Source organism: Pholis gunnellus (genome assembly GCF_910591455.1).
Source record: "Pholis gunnellus genome assembly, chromosome: 12".
Classification (NCBI taxonomy): domain Eukaryota; kingdom Metazoa; phylum Chordata; class Actinopteri; order Perciformes; family Pholidae; genus Pholis; species Pholis gunnellus.
In genome coordinates this window covers 19,459,977-19,479,501 of record NC_136539.1, presented here as the reverse complement: position 1 = coordinate 19,479,501, position 19,525 = coordinate 19,459,977, and the positions used below count along the sequence as shown (strand labels likewise).

At 38.3% G+C, this 19,525-nt stretch overlaps 3 protein-coding genes and 2 pseudogenes across 5 annotated transcripts; all 5 read left to right on the top strand.

Moving 5' to 3' along the window:
• Nucleotides 1-1,699: 1,699 nt before the first annotated feature.
• Nucleotides 1,700-2,564, top strand: LOC306704454 (olfactory receptor 6N2-like; annotated as a pseudogene). Its single transcript has one exon. The product of its transcript is annotated as an olfactory receptor 6N2-like (transcript).
• A 2,823-nt stretch (nucleotides 2,565-5,387) lies between these two features.
• LOC306703694 (olfactory receptor 11A1-like) lies at nucleotides 5,388-6,305 on the top strand (the record flags this gene model as incomplete). Its single annotated transcript, XM_079169748.1, has 1 exon — nucleotides 5,388-6,305. One exon carries the CDS (start codon nucleotides 5,388-5,390, stop codon nucleotides 6,303-6,305), a length of 918 nt encoding a protein of 305 aa, XP_079025874.1.
• Nucleotides 6,306-8,215: 1,910 nt separating this feature from the next.
• LOC306704156 (olfactory receptor 10J4-like) lies at nucleotides 8,216-9,080 on the top strand (the record flags this gene model as incomplete). Its single annotated transcript, XM_079170384.1, is given in 2 exon segments — nucleotides 8,216-9,055; nucleotides 9,057-9,080. Coding segments are annotated over 2 exon segments (864 nt in total).
• A 4,528-nt stretch (nucleotides 9,081-13,608) lies between these two features.
• On the top strand, nucleotides 13,609-14,473 carry LOC306703972 (olfactory receptor 11A1-like; annotated as a pseudogene). Its single transcript has one exon. The product of its transcript is annotated as an olfactory receptor 11A1-like (transcript).
• A 1,967-nt stretch (nucleotides 14,474-16,440) lies between these two features.
• Nucleotides 16,441-17,358, top strand: LOC306703971 (olfactory receptor 10K2-like; the record flags this gene model as incomplete). The annotated part of the gene is made up of 1 exon (XM_079170182.1): nucleotides 16,441-17,358. One exon carries the CDS (start codon nucleotides 16,441-16,443, stop codon nucleotides 17,356-17,358), a length of 918 nt encoding a protein of 305 aa, XP_079026308.1.
• Between the last annotated feature and the right edge of the window lie 2,167 nt (nucleotides 17,359-19,525).

Below are 19,525 nucleotides of genomic sequence, written 5' to 3'. Positions count from 1 at the left end.
GCTGCAGTCTGCCCTTGTCCTTGGCTGTGGCTGCAGCGTACCAGACCGTGATGGAGGAGCAGAGGATGGACTCAATGATGGCTGTATAGAAGTGCACCATCATTGTCTTTGGCAGGTTGAATTTCAGGAAGTACATCCTCTGCTCAGCCTTCTTGGTGATGGAGCTGATGTTAAGCTCCCACTTGAGGTCCTGGGATATGATAGAGCCCAGGAAGTGGAAGGACTTCACAGCGTCGACCGGGGAGTGACACAGGGTGATGGGGGCAGGTATGGCTGCATTCTTCCGGAAATCCACAACCATCTCCACTGTCTTTAGAGCATTGAGGTCTAGGTTGTTCAGACCGCACCAGGTCACCAGATGGTCAATCTCCCACCTGTAGGCGGACTCATCCCAACCAGAGATGAGTCCAATGAGGGTGGTGTCATCCGCAAGCTTCAGGAGCATGACGGACTGTTGACTGGAGGTGGAGCTGTTAGTGTACAGGGAGAAGAGCAGAGGGGAAAGAACGCAGCCTTGGGGGGGAACCAGTGCTGATGGTCCGGGAGGCTGAGATATTTTTTCCCAGCTTCACGTGTTGCTTCCTGTCAGACAAGAAGTCTGTGATCCACTTGCAGGTGGAGTTGGGCATGTGCAGCTGGGAGACCTTGTCATACAGCAGAGACAAGATGATGGTGTTAAAGGCAGAGCTGAAGTCCACTAACAGGATCCTGGCGTAGGTTCCTGAGCAGTCCAGATGCTGAAGGTTGAAGTGAAGGGCCATGTTGACAGCGTCGTCTACAGACCTGTTGGCTCTGTCCACATCATAGTTATTTCTTCATCCCATCATTGGATCATCAGCAGTTCCCTTCTAGACTTTGCAGAAAATATTAGTGATCACAGCATCATTACCCCCTTTAATATACTACGTCACTGTGGAGTATAATCTCTTCACTATTCATCTCACCATGCATGTGTAATAAATATGTTTTCACTCCAAGTGAATTCTCTCCTGATTGAAATAGTTTCAGTCTTACTAGTGCAGTGCTCGTTCAAAACATGTCTGTTCAGAATGAGCTGAATCCTTGGCCTGTGGTGTTGCTGCTTTCAGCTTTCTCAAAACAACTGAACACTGTGCTTCCTTGAGTCCAGAGAAATACGTCTGCCATGACATACTTGTGTCACACACCAAAGACACGGCTACTCACGGTCTAAAACAAAAGTGAAATTAGCCTACAGTGTGGTTCACTGGTAAAAAAACACCAGGGGCAAACTTTATCGTTCTGCAGCAACCTGAGCTTGGGGCGCACAACTAAAAAGGCCCCAAACAGCTTTAGGTTCATTATGATGTTTAGATATACTGCCTGATGGAACATTAACTACAAACACCACAAGTGCTCCAACAAAACAATAAATGCACAAACACATACAGCTTGAATGTTGTTGTGAATAGATGATGCCATAAAAAACATCTATGACTTCATGTCTCTAGAATCAAGTTGTTTACCGAACTCATTCTTTGGAGAGTTTAATGAGATCCATGGAGGGAGAAATAGTCTGATAAAGACTTCCCACCGACTCCAACAGATCCCTTTCCAGTTCTTGTGTTTGCTGGATCACACCAGAGCATATCAAGGTCAGGTACTGAAGACTGAATAAGACAATCTAGTGCTGGTTACATGAGCTTTATTATTTGTTATCATCTCTTTTGATATATCATTCATGGATAATAGATATAATTTGACATATATAACTTTTGATGGGCATGTGGAAGTGCGCAAATATAGATATCTTTATTTTGTGATCATGTTTACGATGTATATTTTAATAATTAGCAGTAATTTCACTATTGTGAGCATCATAGTGATTCACAAATCCCTCCATGAGCCAATGTACATTTTCATTGCAGCTTTGTTAATCAACTCTGTTCTTTTCAGCACTGTTATCTACCCAAAGCTTTTGATTGACTTTTTATCAGAAAATCAGATCATATCTTATTCAGCCTGTCTCTTCCAGTGGTTTAGTTTTTACTCTCTAGGCGGTGCAGAATTCTTCCTGTTGTCGGTCATGGCCTATGATAGATATGTGTCTATATGTAACCCTCTGCATTATTCAACGATCATGAGAAAAACAACTGTTAATATGTTCCTGATCTTTGCTTGGATTCTGCCTGCTTGTCAGGTTTCAGTACCAATGTTACTGAGTGCTAAAAAAGAAATCTGTACGTTTCATATGAAAGGAATACTTTGTAACAGCACAGTTCAAAAACTTCACTGTGTGAGTTCAAGACTGCTTAATATTTATGGCTTGGTTGTTTTTGTGAGTGCTGTCCTTCTCCCTGTGCTCTTTATATTTTTTACATACACGAGGATACTTGTAATATCCTATCGATGTAGAGGAGTCAGGAGAAAAGCTGCACAGACCTGTTTACCCCATCTGCTGGTTCTAATCAACTTTTCCTGTTTAAGTGCATATGATGTACTTCTTGCTCGACTGGAAGTTGATGTTCCGAAAACTTTACGTTTGATAATGACTTTAGTAGTAGTAATATATCAACCTTTATTTAATCCAATCATTTATGGACTAAAAATGAGAGGAATTTATGAACACCTTAAGAGGCTCTTCTGTAAAAGAGTCTAATGTATTCACACTGATAACTGTTGTACAGTCATTGTTTTGTGTCATAATAATATAAAGATGTGATAACTTTGAACATTTAAAGACTTGTTTCTGATATAATAATGCACAGAGAATCTTCCACTTCAACGATGTAATAAGTACTGAGCAATTCACTGCAGTTTTTCAAAAGCAAAAAGATAATGGTTAAGTCTAACACATAACCACGACTTCATCATACATTTTTCAGTTTGATTTTAGTTCCCGGTGATGACATGACCATTGTCTTCAAGTGTATTGCTAAAGTTTATAACAGCCCTCAAATATGCATGAGATCAGATGAGATAAGCCTTTATCAATCCCTGGAGGGCAATCCACTGTTTTAGCAGCACAATACAGAAATGAATACAGATAAGAGAAGTAAAAATAAGTATTATAATATAGTATGTGGTGCAGTGAGTTGTGATCGGGCAGTGGTTGTTATGTTATGGAGGAGGGTGGGGGTTGTGATGAAATGAATGCATGTCACGATTTTAAAATGAACAACCTTGAAAGCAAGAGCATGTTTCTGATTTGACAGTGTGTGTAAGTTAAATTGAGAGAGATGTTTTTTTATTTCATGGTTAAAATAAACAACTAAACCAACTGTTGTTCCCGTCAAGTTCATATTTTATCATTATGACTCCATCTTGAGTAAATAATCTAATTTATAAAAGTACATTTTTTATATGTGTCCTGGATTTAAAAAGCGCAACATTTTAATTAACCTAAAAGAACTTCTGAAAATATGTTATATATTATATTTGACTGTTTCTTACTCGGGATGCCCCCCGGACAAGAAACGGGAACCGGTTCTAGATTTGTAAAACCCGGAGTATTGATAATGTCCAGAGTGCCTCTGTGTTCTGGGTGTCTGTGTTACTCCACTCTACCTGTCAGTCACTCCCTCAGCCTAATTCCCTTCACCTGCCGCTGATCAGTAATCAAGCACTTCCCCCTCATCAGCACAACTCTTCTCACCTGTTCTACCCTCTTCATAAGCTCCTGCCCATCAGTCACTCCTTGCCAGATCCTTGCAATGTCTACCCGCCCGTTCGGCTTGTCCTGTTCCTGGTTTCCCTGTCTGCCTGCCCTGTTTTCTGTCCTGCTGGATTTCCTCCCCTCTTCCCTTGTCTCTTCCGTGGATGCCCCATTGTGCCTGTAAGTCTGCTGTTGGATTTGAATTGTTCATTAAAACACCTTCTACACGCTACTCTGCCTGGTCTGCGCTTGAGTCCTCCACCATGCCCCGTGACACAAGCAGAACATAAATATGCAGAAATGCAGTTTTCTGCTGTTTGGCGAGCAGCCGTCCATCCTCGTCCACTGCAGGTAACGTAAGCGATGCCACGTGGAGTTTGCCAATAACAACAGGAGTAAGAACATGCAGCATCTGCCTTGAGCGACGCAGCTCCAATACAAAGGAACCGATGCTCTCGCATCCTATCCTGGAACGACCCTGGCAAACAGTACTTGTTCACCTGGCACAGTACTGACTATATAGTTGTCATTGACTATTATAGCAGGTATTTTGAGGTAGAAATAAATTCACTGACTTCACATCCGCAACTATTATCCAAAAGCTGAAGTCCATGCTCGTCAGATTTGGAATACCCCAGACAGTAATCAGTGACAATGGACCTTGTTACAGTTCACAAGAGTTCCGAGGTTTTGCTCATTATCTCTTTGGCTTATACTCTAATCAGCTGATTATTGGCGTTCACTCTTAAACTCAACGACCAGATTCTGCCACAATCTCCCTGAGCCAATCACATCGTTGCTGTCAAATATTTTATTTGCTCTCCTCTCTGCTGCTGTCAGTTGTCACTTCATCAACATAGTCATCATTTCGTCATCCCATCATTGGATCATCAACAGTTCCCTTCACCACCACCACCACCAGGGTCTAGACCTTACGGTGAATATTAGTGATCACAGCATCATTACCCCCTTAATATACTACATCACTATGGAGTATAATCTCTTCACTATTCATCTCACCATGCATGTGTAATACATATTTTTTTACTTCAAGTCAATTCTCTCCTGATTGAAATAGTTTCAGTCTTACGAGTGCAGTGCTCGTTCAAAACATGTCTGTTCAGAATGAGCTGAATCCTTGGCCTGTGGTGTTGCTGCTTTCAGCTTTCTCAAAACAACTGAACACTGTGCTTCCTTGAGTCCAGAGAAATACGTCTGCCATGACATACTTGTGTCACACACCAAAGACACGGCTACTCATGGTCTCAAACAAAAGTGAAATTAGCCTACAGTGTGGTAAACTGGTAAAATACACCAGGGGCAAACTTTGCCGTTCTGCAGCAACCTGGGCTTGGGACGCACAACTAAAAAGGCCCCAAACAGCTTTAGGTTCATTATGATGTTTAGATATACTGCTTGATGGAACATTAACTACAAACACCACAAGTGCTCCAACAAAACAATAAATGCACAAGCACATACAGCTTGAATGTTGTTGTGAGTAGATGATGCCATAAAAAACATCTATGACTTCATGTCTCTAGAATCAAGTTGTTTACCGAACTCATTCTTTGGAGAGTTTAATGAGATCCATGGAGGGAGAAATAGTCTGATAAAGACTTCCCACCGACTCCAACAGATCCCTTTCCAGTTCCTGTGTTTGCTGGATCACACCAGAGCATATCAAGGTCAGGTACTGAAGACTGAATCAGACAATCTACTGCTGGTTACATGAGCTTTATTATTTGTTATCATCTTATTTGATATATCAATAATGGATAATAGATTTAATGTGACATATATAACTTTTGATGGGCATGTGGAAGTGCACAGATATAGATATCTTTATTTTGTGATCATGTTTACGATGTATATTTTAATAATTAGCAGTAATATCACTATTGTGAGCATCATAGTGATTCACAAATCCCTCCATGAGCCAATGTACATTTTCATTGCAGCTTTGTTAATCAACTCTGTTCTTTTCAGCACTGCTATCTACCCAAAGCTTTTGATTGACTTTTTATCAGAGAAACAGATCATATCTTATTCAGCCTGTCTCTTCCAGTGGTTTAGTTATTATTCTCTAGCTGGTTCAGAATACTTCCTGTTGTCGGTCATGGCCTATGATAGATATGTGTCTATATGTAACCCTCTGCATTATTCAACCATCATGAGAAAAACAACTGTTAATATGTTCCTGATTTGTGCTTGGATTCTGCCTGCTTGTCAGATTTCAGTACCAATGTTACTGAGTGCTAAAAAAGAAATCTGTACGTTTCTTCTGAAAGGAATATATTGCAACAGCACAGTTCAAAAACTTCACTGTGTGAGTTCAAGACTGCTTAATATTTATGGCTTGGTTGTTTTTGTGAGTGCTGTCCTTCTCCCTGTGCTCTTCATACTTTTTACATACACCAGGATACTTGTAATATGCTATCGATGTAGAGGAGTCAGGAGAAAAGCTGCACAGACCTGTTTACCCCATCTGCTGGTTCTAATCAACTTTTCCTGTTTAAGTGCATATGATGTACTTCTTGCTCGACTGGAAGTTGATTTTCACAAAATTGTAAGTTTGATAATGACTTTACAAATGATAATTTATCAACCTTTATTTAATCCAATCATTTATGGACTAAAAATGAGCGGAATCTATGAACACCTTAAGAGGCTCTTCTGTAAAAGAGTCTAATGTATTCACACTGATAAATGTTGTACAGTACTTGTTTTGTGTCATAATAATGCAGAGATGTGATAACTTTGAAAATTTGAAGACTTCTTTGTAATATAATAACTCACAGAGAATTTCAGATAACCACGACTTAATCAGAAATGTTACAGTTTGATTGTAGTTACCGGTGATGACATTGTCTTCAAGTGTATTGATGAAGTTTATAATAGCCCTCAAATAAGCACAAGATCAGATGAGAGAAGCCTTTATCAATCCCTGGAGGGCAATCCAGTGTTTTAGCAGAACAATTCAGAAATAAATACAGATAACAGTAAAAAGAAATGTTATAATATAGTACGTGGTGCAGTGAGTTGTGATCGGGCAGTGGTTGTTATGTTATGGAGGAGGGTGGGGGTTGTGATGAAATGAATGCATGTCAATATTTTAAATGAACAACCTTGAAAACAAGAGCATGTTTCTGATTTGGCGGTGTGTGTAAGTTAAATTGTAGTTTTGTGCCCTAAGATATGTGTTTTGTTTGTTTTATGGTAAAAATAAACAATTAAACCAACTGTTTCTGTCAAGTTATTACTTCATCATTATGACTCCATCTTGAGTAAATAATCAAATTTATAAAAGAGTACATTTTTTATAAGTCAGCTGGATTAAAAAGCGCAACATTTTAATTAACCTAAAAGTACTGCTGAAAATATGTTTTTATATTATATGTGATTGTTTCTAATCTGTAGTTGTCAGCTGGAATATTTTTGAAAAAGTCTTTACTTGTGCGTTTTGTCATCCAATATGGATGAAAAAAATAATCATAGAACATTGACAACACATTAATGTTTCTATGTGTGGTGAATTTCTCAAGAGGGAGGTAAAAAGTGGATTGAAGTTTATACTTTCAGTTTTTTAACCCTCTTCTAATATTTATGACTGTGTAGTGTTAAAACAAACATCTCTCAAAAAATACTTAGACATGACAATGCAGACATGATGAATTTACAGTTGAATTACCTTCATAATGAAAAAAAGCTGTGATCAAAACTACATGGATGATGCACTGAGTGGGGGCCAGCTCCCTGAACTGGTGGAGGAGTCCTGAGGGAAAGATGAGAACAAGATAGGAAGAAAAGAGTCTAATTACAAAGTCTGATCCTTTTTCCTCTAAACAGACATTCCTTATCATGAATATTTTTTTCACTCTAAGTGAATTCTCTCCTGATTGAAATACTTTGTCTTACTAGTGCAGTGCTCGTTTAAAACATGTCTGTTCAGAATGAGCTGAATCCTTGGCCTGTGGTGTTGCTGCTTTCAGCTTTCTCAAAACAACTGAACACTGTGCTTCCTTGAGTCCAGAGAAATACGTCTGTCATGACATACTTGTGTCACACACCAAAGACACGGCTACTTACGGTTCCAAAACAGGTGAAATTGGCCTACAGTGTGGTTCACTGGTAAAAAAACACCAGGGCCAAACTTTACCGTTCTGCAGCAACCTGAGCTTGGAACGCACAACTAAAAAGGCCCCAAACAGCTTTAGGTTTATTATGATGTTTAGATATACTGCTTGATGGAACATTAACTACAAACACCAAAAGTGCTCCAACAAAACAATAAATGCACAAACACATACAGCTTGAATGTTGTTGTGAATAGATGATGCCATAAAAAACATCTATGACTTCATGTCTCTAGAATCAAGTTGTTTACCGAGCTCATTCTTTGGAGAGTTTAATGAGATCCATGGAGGGAGAAATAGTCTGATAAAGACTTCCCACCGACTCCAACAGATCCCTTTCTAGTTCCTGTGTTTGCTGGATCACACCAGAGCATATCAAGGTCAGGTACTGAAGACTGAATCAGACAATCTAGTGCTGGTTACATGAGCTTTATTATTTGTTATCATCTTATTTGATATATCAATAATGGATAATAGATTTAATGTGACATATATAACTTTTGATGGGCATGTGGAAGTGCACAAATATAGATATCTTTATTTTGTGATCATGTTTACGATGTACATTTTAATAATTAGCAGTAATTTCACTATTGTGAGCATCATAGTGATTCACAAATCCCTCCATGAGCCAATGTACATTTTCATTGCAGCTTTGTTAATCAACTCTGTTCTTTTCAGCACTGTTATCTACCCAAAGCTTTTGATTGACTTTTTATCAGAGAAACAGATCATATCTTATCCAGCCTGTCTCTTCCAGTGGTTTAGTTATTATTCTCTAGCTGGTTCAGAGTTCTTCCTGTTGTCGGTCATGGCCTATGATAGATATGTGTCAATATGTAACCCTCTGCAGTATTCAACCATCATGAGAAAAACAACTGTTAATATGTTCCTGATTTGTGCTTGGATTCTGCCTGCTTGTCAGGTTTTAGTACCAATATTACTGAGTGTTAAAAAAACAATCTGTAAGTTTCATTTGAAAGGAATACTTTGCAACAGCACAGTTCACAAACTTCACTGTGTGAGTTCAAGATTGCTGCATATTTATGGCTTGGTTGTTTTTGTGACTTCTGTACTTTTCCCTGTGCTCTTCATATTTTTTACATACACCAGGATACTTGTAATATCCTATCGATGTAGAGGAGTCAGGAGAAAAGCTGCACAGACCTGTTTACCCCATCTGCTGGTTCTAATCAACTTTTCCTGTTTAATTGCATATGATGTACTTCTTGCTCGACTGGAACTTGATGTTCCTATAACTTTACGTTTAATAATGGCTTTACAAATAGTAACATATCAACCTTTATTTAATCCAATCATTTATGGACTAAAAATGAGAGGAATTTATGAACACCTTAAGAGGCTCTTCTGTAAAAGAGTCTAATGTATTCACATTGATAAATGTTGTCCAGTCATCGTTTTATGTCATAATAATGCAGAGATGTGATAACTTGCAGCAGCATAAAACAGAAATAAATACAGTCAAGAGAAGTAAAAAGAAGTATTATATAGTACGTGGTGTAGTGAGTTGTGATCGGGCAGTGGTTGTTATGTTATGGAGGAGGGTGGGGGTTGTGATGAAATTAATGCATGTCAATATTTTAAATGAACAACCTTCTTGATTTGTCAGTGCATGTAAGTCAAATTAAGTTTTGTTCCCTGAGAGACAATGTTTTTTTTATATCTTATAGTAAAAATGAACAATTAAACCAACTGTTGTTTTTGTCAATTTATTATGTCATCAATATTACTCCATCTTGAGTAACAAATAACATAAAAAATGTTAAATTTTTAATAGGTTAAAAGTACTGCTGAAAATATGCTTTATATTATAATTGTTTCTAATATAATAAAAATAACCATTTCTAAAAATAACCTGATTACATTAACACATTATTGTTTCTATGTGTGGTGATTTTTTCAAGTGGGAGGTAAACAGAGTGGATTCAAGCTGATACTTTCATTGTTTTTAACCCTCTTCTAATGTGCATGGTTGTGTAGTAGTAAAACAAACAACTCAATAAATACTATGCCTAGACAGGACTATGCAGACATGATTAATTTACAGTTTAATTACCTTCATAATAAAAAATAAAAAAGCTGTGTTATAAACTACATGGATGATTCACTGAGTGGGGGGCAGCTCCCTGAACTGGTGGAGAAGTCCTGAGGTAAAGATGAGAACAAGATCGGAAGGTCTGTTTATCAGATCATGGTCGGTGTCCCAGTTTCAAATGTGACCCCTGACCTCTGTTAAGTTTCCCTGAAACTGTGCTGCAGATGGTGTAACCAGTCCAACCCTTACTAGCAATGAAGAGGTTTATGGTGACCACATGCACTGCTTTACTGTCACCACACGGTGCCAGCCAACACCAGGACAATAACTGATGAATTCAACTCTTTCAGTCAGTGTTCTTGCAGCATGCACAGTGTGGGTTTGAATCATTTTCAATTAAAATAGGGAAAGCCTAAAAACGTTGCACAAGTCATTTTCTCTTATATGCAAATTACTGACATAAAAAGTGTGAAGCTGCTTTCACAGTGTTTTAAGCGTTTACAGAACATCTGAGTTTCTGGGTTTAGTCGTTAATCGGGATGCCCCCCGGGAAAAAAACAGGAACTGGTTCTAGATTTGTAAAACCCGGAGTATTGATAAGGTCCGGAGTTAACGGTTCTACTATCAATACGTTGAAAGTTACCGAGTGAGATCTCCAGAAAATAGCAGCATCACAAACCTCCTCTCTCTGTCTCTGTGTCTTTGTACGAGGGCCAGAGTCATGCTTTACTCTGACACTCTCACACCGACTCCGGCTCAGTACAGCGTGAGACACACATCATGGCAGAGACAACAAAAAGATCGGAAGTGTGGCTACATTTTACTCGAGTAGATGCTGAGAACTCAAACTGTCAAAAATGCAAAAAAACATTTAAGGGTGTTGTTACAAGCAATTTGGCTAACAAGCACATAATTCTGCAGAAATGCAGTTTTCTGCTGTTTGGCGAGCAGCCGTCCATCCTCGTCTACTGCAGGTAACGTTAGCGATGCCATGTGGAGTTCGCCAATAACAATAGGCTAATATATGGAAGCTAATCGCTTAACTAATTGTTTAGCTGCAAATTTATGTTCAAGACTTTGGAGCTTTTTTTGCTGCTCACTAAAGACTATTTTTATGCATTCAAGAATAATAAAGCAATGTTGATTCTTTTATTGATTAATTGTCTTTTTTTCTCACAAAATAATCAAAAATAACCGGTAAGGAACCTAAAACCGATAAGCAGCATCAAGTATATGTGAGTACTATCGTATAGTATGTTACTAGTATAGTAACATTTGATTTGGCATTATTTGATCAGCTCTGCTGTCCTCATTCTTATGTCTATTTCTGTGTAAGTACATTGACAGCAAGTCAGTAACCGGAGTCAAATTCTTCATCTGTGGACACATACTTGGCAAATATAGCTGATTCTGATGCTGATGAAGGCTTGGACAGGCTCTAGTATTTACAGCACCTGGTTTCACATCAGCTCAACCCTACAGGATCTCTAACATCTTTTTGGTCTCAAATCAAGTTCTATGTGACTTTTAAAACTCTTTTCTTAATCTTCAAGTGAGTTCATAAGCTGAACCGTAAATAGCTCCCACAGGGCTCAGTAAAACCACATTTTGCCCTTGAAACACAACTCACAGACAGTAAGGTAAAAACAACGACTACTGGATAGATCTGATAGGCAATGACAAAAGTAAGCAGTCATACCTGGAAAACAAGTACCAAAAAGGCAGGCAGGGAAGTACAGGAGCTCATGTGGGTTTGGTAGTCAGGAGACTGGGTCTGGTGGGAAAACACTGAAGGCTACTCCTGGTGAGACTGGGAATGGCAGCATCTGAAATGACAGGTGAGTTACTAACAAGGCAGTTAGAAATGTACAGTAAAAGAAATAAAAAAGTAAAGAGCTGGCAGATGCTATGACACCAACATTCACTTCTATTCTTATTTCGAAAAAAAGCAGAATCAAATAATACAACTCCAATAAATTATTTCATCAAATACTTAAATCAGTAGCACTCACTTCTCCAGGGTTTTGTTTGTGTTTAATATTACGTTTTGTTAAATAAATATTGAAATTAAAACCCATATGTATTGTTTATGTCCTGTCGTGGAGAGGAAGACTCTTCTTACAGTCTCATTCATTCACAAATCTCTCTGTCTCCCTCTCTCTTCGGTTTATACTCTAATCAGTTGATTATTGGCGTTCACTCTTAAACTCAACGACCAGATTCTGCCACAATCTCCCTGAGCCAATCACATCGTTGCTGTCAAATATTTTATTTGCTCTCCTCTCTGCTGCTGTCAGTTGTCATTTCATCAACATAGTCATCATTTCTTCATCCCATCATTGGATCATCAACAGTTCCCTTCACCACCACCAGGGTCTAGACCAGTGGTCGCCAAACTACGGCCCGCCTCCACATTTGGTCCGGCCCCCTGAACAATACCAGAGACGCATTATGATTTTTTTTCAGTCTGCACAATTAATCGAATTTTAATCTCGATCACGATTTTGGCTGCCACGATTAAATGAGCATGATCGTCTGCGATATTGACGTTTAAAATACGTGCTCTGCTACATATCAAATCAAACGCTTCCTGAATCAGCCAACCACCAGGGGGCGAACGAGATGAGAGCTGTCATGCACGCACCCTGTAGAAGTAGAAGAGTAGAAGAAGTAGAAGAGCCGAGAGACGGGAACTTGAAGGACGAGTACTTGTGCTTAATTTATTTACACGCCGGCATGTCATGTCTGTCAATACATGGTCGCGCGTTTTCAATTCCCCTGCTCTCTTTATCGCGCACGGCGGTGTTCCGCCCCGATCCGCGCGCACGATGCAACAGTCGCTCACCTGCGAGTGGCACCCCCCCCCCCCCCCCCACCCCCCTATAATCGGGCCCTAGGTCAAACGATATGTTCAGTGATGTGGCCCTCACAGGAAAAAGTTTGGGGACCCCTGGTCTAGACCTTACGGTGAATATTAGTGATCACAGCATCATTACCCCCTTTAATATACTACATCACTATGGAGTATAATCTCTTCACTATTCATCTCACCATGCATGTGTAATACATATTTTTTTACTTCAAGTCAATTCTCTCCTGATTGAAATAGTTTCAGTCTTACTAGTGCAGTGCTCGTTCAAAACATGTCTGTTCAGAATGAGCTGAATCCTTGGCCTGTGGTGTTGCTGCTTTCAGCTTTCTCAAAACAACTGAACACTGTGCTTCCTTGAGTCCAGAGAAATACGTCTGCCATGACATACTTGTGTCACACACCAAAGACACGGCTACTCACGGTCTAAAACAGGTGAAATTGGCCGACAGTGTGGTTCACTGGTAAAAAACACCAGGGCCAAACTTTATCGTTCTGCAGCAACCTGAGCTTGGGGCGCACAACTAAAAAGGCCCCAAACAGCTTTAGGTTTATTATGATGTTTAGATATACTGCTTGATGGAACATTAACTACAAACACCACAAGTGCTCCAACAAAAAAATAAATGCACAAACACATACAGCTTGAATGTTGTTGTGAATAGATGATGCCATAAAAAACATCTATGACTTCATGTCTCTAGAATCAAGTTGTTTACCGAACTCATTCTTTGGAGAGTTTAATGAGATCCATGGAGGGAGAAATAGTCTGATAAAGACTTCCCACCGACTCCAACAGATCCCTTTCCAGTTCCTGTGTTTGCTGGATCACACCAGAGCATATCAAGGTCAGGTACTGAAGACTGAATAAGACAATCTAGTGCTGGTTACATGAGATTTATTGTTTGTTATCATCTCTTTTGATATATCATTCATGGATAATAGATATAATGTGACATATATAACTTTTGATGGGCATGTGGAAGTGCACAGATATAGATATCTTTATTTTGTGATCATGTTTACAGTGTATATTTTAATAATTAGCAGTAATTTCACTATTGTGAGCATCATAGTGATTCACAAATCCCTCCATGAGCCAATGTACATTTTCATTGCAGCTTTGTTAATCAACTCTGTTCTTTTCAGCACTGCTATCTACCCAAAGCTTTTGATTGACTTTTTATCAGAGAAACAGATCATATCTTATCCAGCCTGTCTCTTCCAGTGGTTTAGTTATTATTCTCTAGCCGCTTCAGAGTTCTTCCTGTTGTCGGTCATGGCCTATGATAGATATGTGTCTATATGTAACCCTCTGCATTATTCAACCATCATGAGAAAAACTACTGTTAATATGTTCCTGATTGTTGCTTGGATTCTGCCTGCTTGTGAGTTTTCAGTACTAATATTACTGAGTGCTAAAAAACAAATCTGTACGTTTCATTTGAAAGGAATACTTTGCAACAGCACAGTTCTCAATCTTCACTGTGTGCGTTCAAGACTGCTTAATATTTATGGCTTGGTTGTTTTGGCGAGTGCTGCACTTCTCCCTGTGCTCTTCATACTTTTTACATACACCAGGATACTTGTAATATCCTATCGATGTAGAGGAGTCAGGAGAAAAGCTGCACAGACCTGTTTACCCCATCTGCTGGTTCTAATCAACTTTTCCTGTTTAAGTGCATATGATGTACTTCTTGCTCGACTGGAAGTTGATTTTCATAAAAGTGTACGTTTGATAATGACTTTACAAATGATAATTTATCAACCTTTATTTAATCCAATCATTTATGGACTAAAAATGAGAGGAATTTATGAACACCTTAAGAGGCTCTTCTGTAAAAGAGTCTAATGTATTCACACTGATAACTGTTGTACAGTCAGTGCTTTGTGTCATAATAATGCAGAGATGTGATAACTTTGAAAATTTGAAGACTTCTTTGTTGTATAATTACTCACAGAGAATTTCAGATAACCACGACTTAATCAGAAATTTTACAGTTTGATTGTAGTTACCGGTGATGACATTGTCTTCAAGTGTATTGATGAAGTTTATAATAGCCCTCAAATAAGCACAAGATCAGATGAGAGAAGCCTTTATCAATCCCTGGAGGGCAATCCAGTGTTTTAGCAGAACAATTCAGAAATAAATACAGATAACAGTAAAAAGAAATGTTATAATATAGTACGTGGTGCAGTGAGTTGTGATCGGGCAGTGGTTGTTATGTTATGGAGGAGGGTGGGGGTTGTGATGAAATGAATGCATGTCAATATTTTAAATGAACAACCTTGAAAACAAGAGCTTCTTTCTGATTTGGCAGTTTATGTCAGTTCAATTGTAGTTTTGTGCCCTAAGAGATGTGTTTTGTTTGTTTTATGGTAAAAATAAACAATCAAACCAACTGTTTCTGTCAAGTTATTACTTCATCATTATGACTCCATCTTGAGTAAATAATCAAATTTATAAAAGAGTACATTTTTTATAAGTGAGCTGGATTAAAAAGCGCAACATTTTAATTAACCTAAAAGTACTGCTGAAAATATGTTTTTATATTATATGTGACTGTTTCTAATCTGTAGTTGTCAGCTGGAATATTTTTGAAAAAGTCTTTACTTGTGCGTTTTGTCATCCAATATGGATAAAAAAAATAATCATAGAACATTGACAACACATTAATGTTTCTATGTGTGGTGAATTTCTCAAGAGGGAGGTAAACAGAGTGGATTGAAGTTTATACTTTCAGTTTTTTAACCCTCTTCTAATGTTTATGACTGTGTAGTGTTAAAACAAACATCTCTCAAAAAATACTTAGACATGACAATACAGACATGATGAATTTACAGTTGAATTACCTTCATAATGAAAAAAAGCTGAGATCAAAACTACATGGATGATGCACTGAGTGGGGGCCAGCTCCCTGAACTGGTGGAGAAGTCCTGAGGTAAAGATGAGAACAAGATAGGAAGAAAAGAGTCTTGAATTACAAAGTCTGATCCTTTGTCATCTAAACAGACATTCCTTATAATAAATATTTAAATATTTGTTTCACTCGAAGTGAATTCTCTCCTGATTAAAATTGTTTTAGTCTCACTAGTGCAGTGCTCTATGTCTGTTCAGAATGAGCTGAATCCTTGGCCTGTGGTGTTGCTGCTTTCAGCTTTCTCAAAACAACTGAACACTGTGCTTCCTTGAGTCCAGAGAAATACGTCTGCCATGACATACTTGTGTCACACACCAAAGACACGGCTACTCACGGTCTAAAACAGGTGAATTTGGCCTACAGAGTGGTTCACTGGTAAAAAACACCAGGGGCAAACTTTACTGTTCTGCAGCAACCTGGGCTTGGAACGCACAACTAAAAAGGCCCCAAACAGCTTTAGGTTCATTATGATGTTTAGATATACTGCTTGATGGAACATTAACTACAAACACCAGAAGTGCTCCAACAAAACAATAAATGCACAAGCACATACAGCTTGAATGTTGTTGTGATTAGATTATGCCATAAAAAACATCTATGACTTCATGTCTCTAGAATCAAGTTGTTTACCGAACTCATTCTTTGGAGAGTTTAATGAGATCCATGGAGGGAGAAATAGTCTGATAAAGACTTCCCACCGACTCCAACAGATCCCTTTCCAGTTCCTGTGTTTGCTGGATCACACCAGAGCATATCAAGGTCAGGTACTGAAGACTGAATCAGACAATCTAGTGCTGGTTACATGAGCTTTATTATTTGTTATCATCTCTTTTGATATATCATTCATGGATAATAGATTTAATGTGACATATATAACTTTTGATGGGCATGTGGAAGTGCGCAAATATAGATATCTTTATTTTGTGATCATGTTTACGATGTACATTTTAATAATTAGCAGTAATTTCACTATTGTGAGCATCATAGTGATTCACAAATCCCTCCATGAGCCAATGTACATTTTCATTGCAGCTTTGTTAATCAACTCTGTTCTTTTCAGCACTGTTATCTACCCAAAGCTTTTCATTGACTTTTTATCAGAGAAACAGATCATATCTTATCCAGCCTGTCTCTTCCAGTGGTTTAGTTATTATTCTCTAGGTTGTTCAGAGTTCTTCCTGTTGTCGGTCATGGCCTATGATAGATATGTGTCTATATGTAACCCTCTGCAATATTCAACCATCATGAGAAGAACTACTGTTAATATGTTCCTGATCTTTCCTTGGATTCTGCCTGCTTGTGAGTTTTCAGTACTGATATTACTGAGTGCTAAAAAAGAAATCTGTACGTTTCATTTGAAAGGAATACATTGCAACAGCACAGTTCTCAAACTTCACTGTGTAAGTTCAAGACTGCTTAATATTTATGGCTTGGTTGTTTTTGTGAGTGCTGTCCTTCTCCCTGTGCTCTTTATATTTTTTACATACACCAGGATACTTGTAATATGCTATCGATGTAGAGGAGTCAGGAGAAAAGCTGCACAGACCTGTTTACCCCATCTGCTGGTTCTAATCAACTTTTCCTGTTTAAGTGCATATGATGTACTTCTTGCTCGACTGGAAGTTGATTTTCCCAAAATTGTACGTTTGATAATGACTTTACAAATAGTAACATATCAACCTTTATTTAATCCAATCATTTATGGACTAAAAATGAGAGGAATTTATGATCACCTTAAGAGGCTCTTCTGTAAAAGAGTCTAATGTATTCACACTGATAAATGTTGTACAGTCATCATTTTGTGTCATAATAATGCAGAGATGTGATAACTTTGAACATTAAAAGGACTTGTTTCTGATAGAATAATGCAGAGAGAATCTTCCACTTCAACCATGTAATACAAGTACTGAGCAATTCACTGCAGTTTTTCAAAAGCAAAAAGGTAATGGTTAAGTCTAGTAGATAACCACAACATAAGACATTTTACAGTTTGATTATAGTTACCGGTGATGACATGAACATTGTCTTCAAGTGTATTGATAAAGTTTATAACAGCCCTGAAATAAGCATAACATCAGATGAGAGAAGCCTTTATCAATCCCTGGAGGGCAATCCACTGTTTTAGCAGCACAATACAGAAATAAATACAAATAAGAGAAGTAAAAATAAGTATTATAATATAGTACGTGGTGCAGTGAGTTGTGATCGGGCAGTGGTTGTTATGTTATGGAGGAGGGTGGGGGTTGTGATGAAATGAATGCATGTCACGATTTTAAAATGAACAACCTTGAAAGCAAGAGCATGTGTCTGATTTGACAGTGTGTGTAAGTTAAATTGAGTTTTGTGCCCTGAGAGAAGCGTTTTTTATTTTATGGTTAAAATAAACAATTAAACCAACTGTTGTTTCCGTCAAGTTCATATTTTATCATGACTCCATCTTGAGTAAATAATCAAATTTATAAAAGAGTAAATTTGTTATATCTGGGCTGGATTCAAAAAGCGCAACATTTTAATGATCTTAAAAGTACTGCTGAAAATATCTTTTATATTATATTTGACTGTTTCTAATCTGTAGTCAGCTGGGATATTTTTGAAAAAGCTCTTTCATGTACACACCATTGTGATATCCAAGTCTTTACTCGTGCGTTATTTCATCCATTATGTTTAAATAATAATCGTATAACATTGACAACACATTATTGTTTCTATGTGTGGTGAATTTTTCAAGAGGGAGGTAAACAGAGTGGTTTCAAGCTGATACTTTCAGTGTTTTCTAACCCTCTTCTAATGTTTTTGACTGTGTAGTAGTAAAACAAACAGCTCTCAATAAATACTATGCCTAGACAGATAACTATACAGACATAATGATTAATTTACAGTTGAATCACCTTCATAATAAAATAAAGCTGTGATCAAAACTACTTGGATGATGCACTGAGTGGGGGCCAGCTCCCTGAACTGGTGGAGGAGTCCTGAGGGAAAGATGAGAACAAGATAGGAAGAAAAGAGTCTCTAATTACAAATTCTGATTCCTTGTCCTCTAAACAGACATTCCTCCAACCTTTATCCATCAGGATGTTGACTCTGGAGCAGGAAAAACTCAGGAAAACTCATAGTGAAGTTAGGGCTCAATCAATTAGAGATATATTTTAGAAAAGTTGCAGTTTTAATTTCATCAAGCTGATATTCCTCTGTACATGCAGTGCTTTACTGTCACCGCCCGGTGCCAGCCAACACCAGGACAATAACTGATGAATTCAACTCTTTCAGTCAGTGTTCTTGCAGCATGCACAATGTGGGTTTGAATCATTTTCAATTCAAATAATAATAAAAACGTTGCATAAGTCATTTTCTCTTATATGCAAATTACTGACATAAAAAGTGTGAAGCTGCTTTCACAGTGTTTTAAGCATTTACAGAACATCTGAGTTTCTGGGCTTAGTCGTTACTCGGGATGCCCCCCGGGAAAAAAACTGGAACTGGTTCTAGATTTGTAAAACCCGGAGTATTGATAAGGTCCGGAGTTAACGGTTCTACTATCAATACGTTGAAAGTTACGGAGTGAGATCTCCAGGAAATAGCAGCATCACAAACCTCCTCTCTCTGTCTCTGTGTCTTTGTACGAGGGCCAGAGTCATGCTTTACTCTGACACTCTCACCGACTCCGGCTCAGTACAGCGTGAGACAAACATCATGGCAGAGACAACAAAAAGATTGGAATTGTGGCTACATTTTACTCGAGTACATGCTGAGAACTCCGTCAAAAAAGCAAAAAAAAACAAGTAAGGGAGTTAATACCAGCAATTTGTCACGTTTGGCGAACAAGCAGAACATATGCAGGAATGCAGTTTTCTGCTGTTTGGCGAGCAGCCGTCCATTCTTGTCCACTGCAACGTAATCGATGCCACGTGGAGTTCGCCAATAACAACA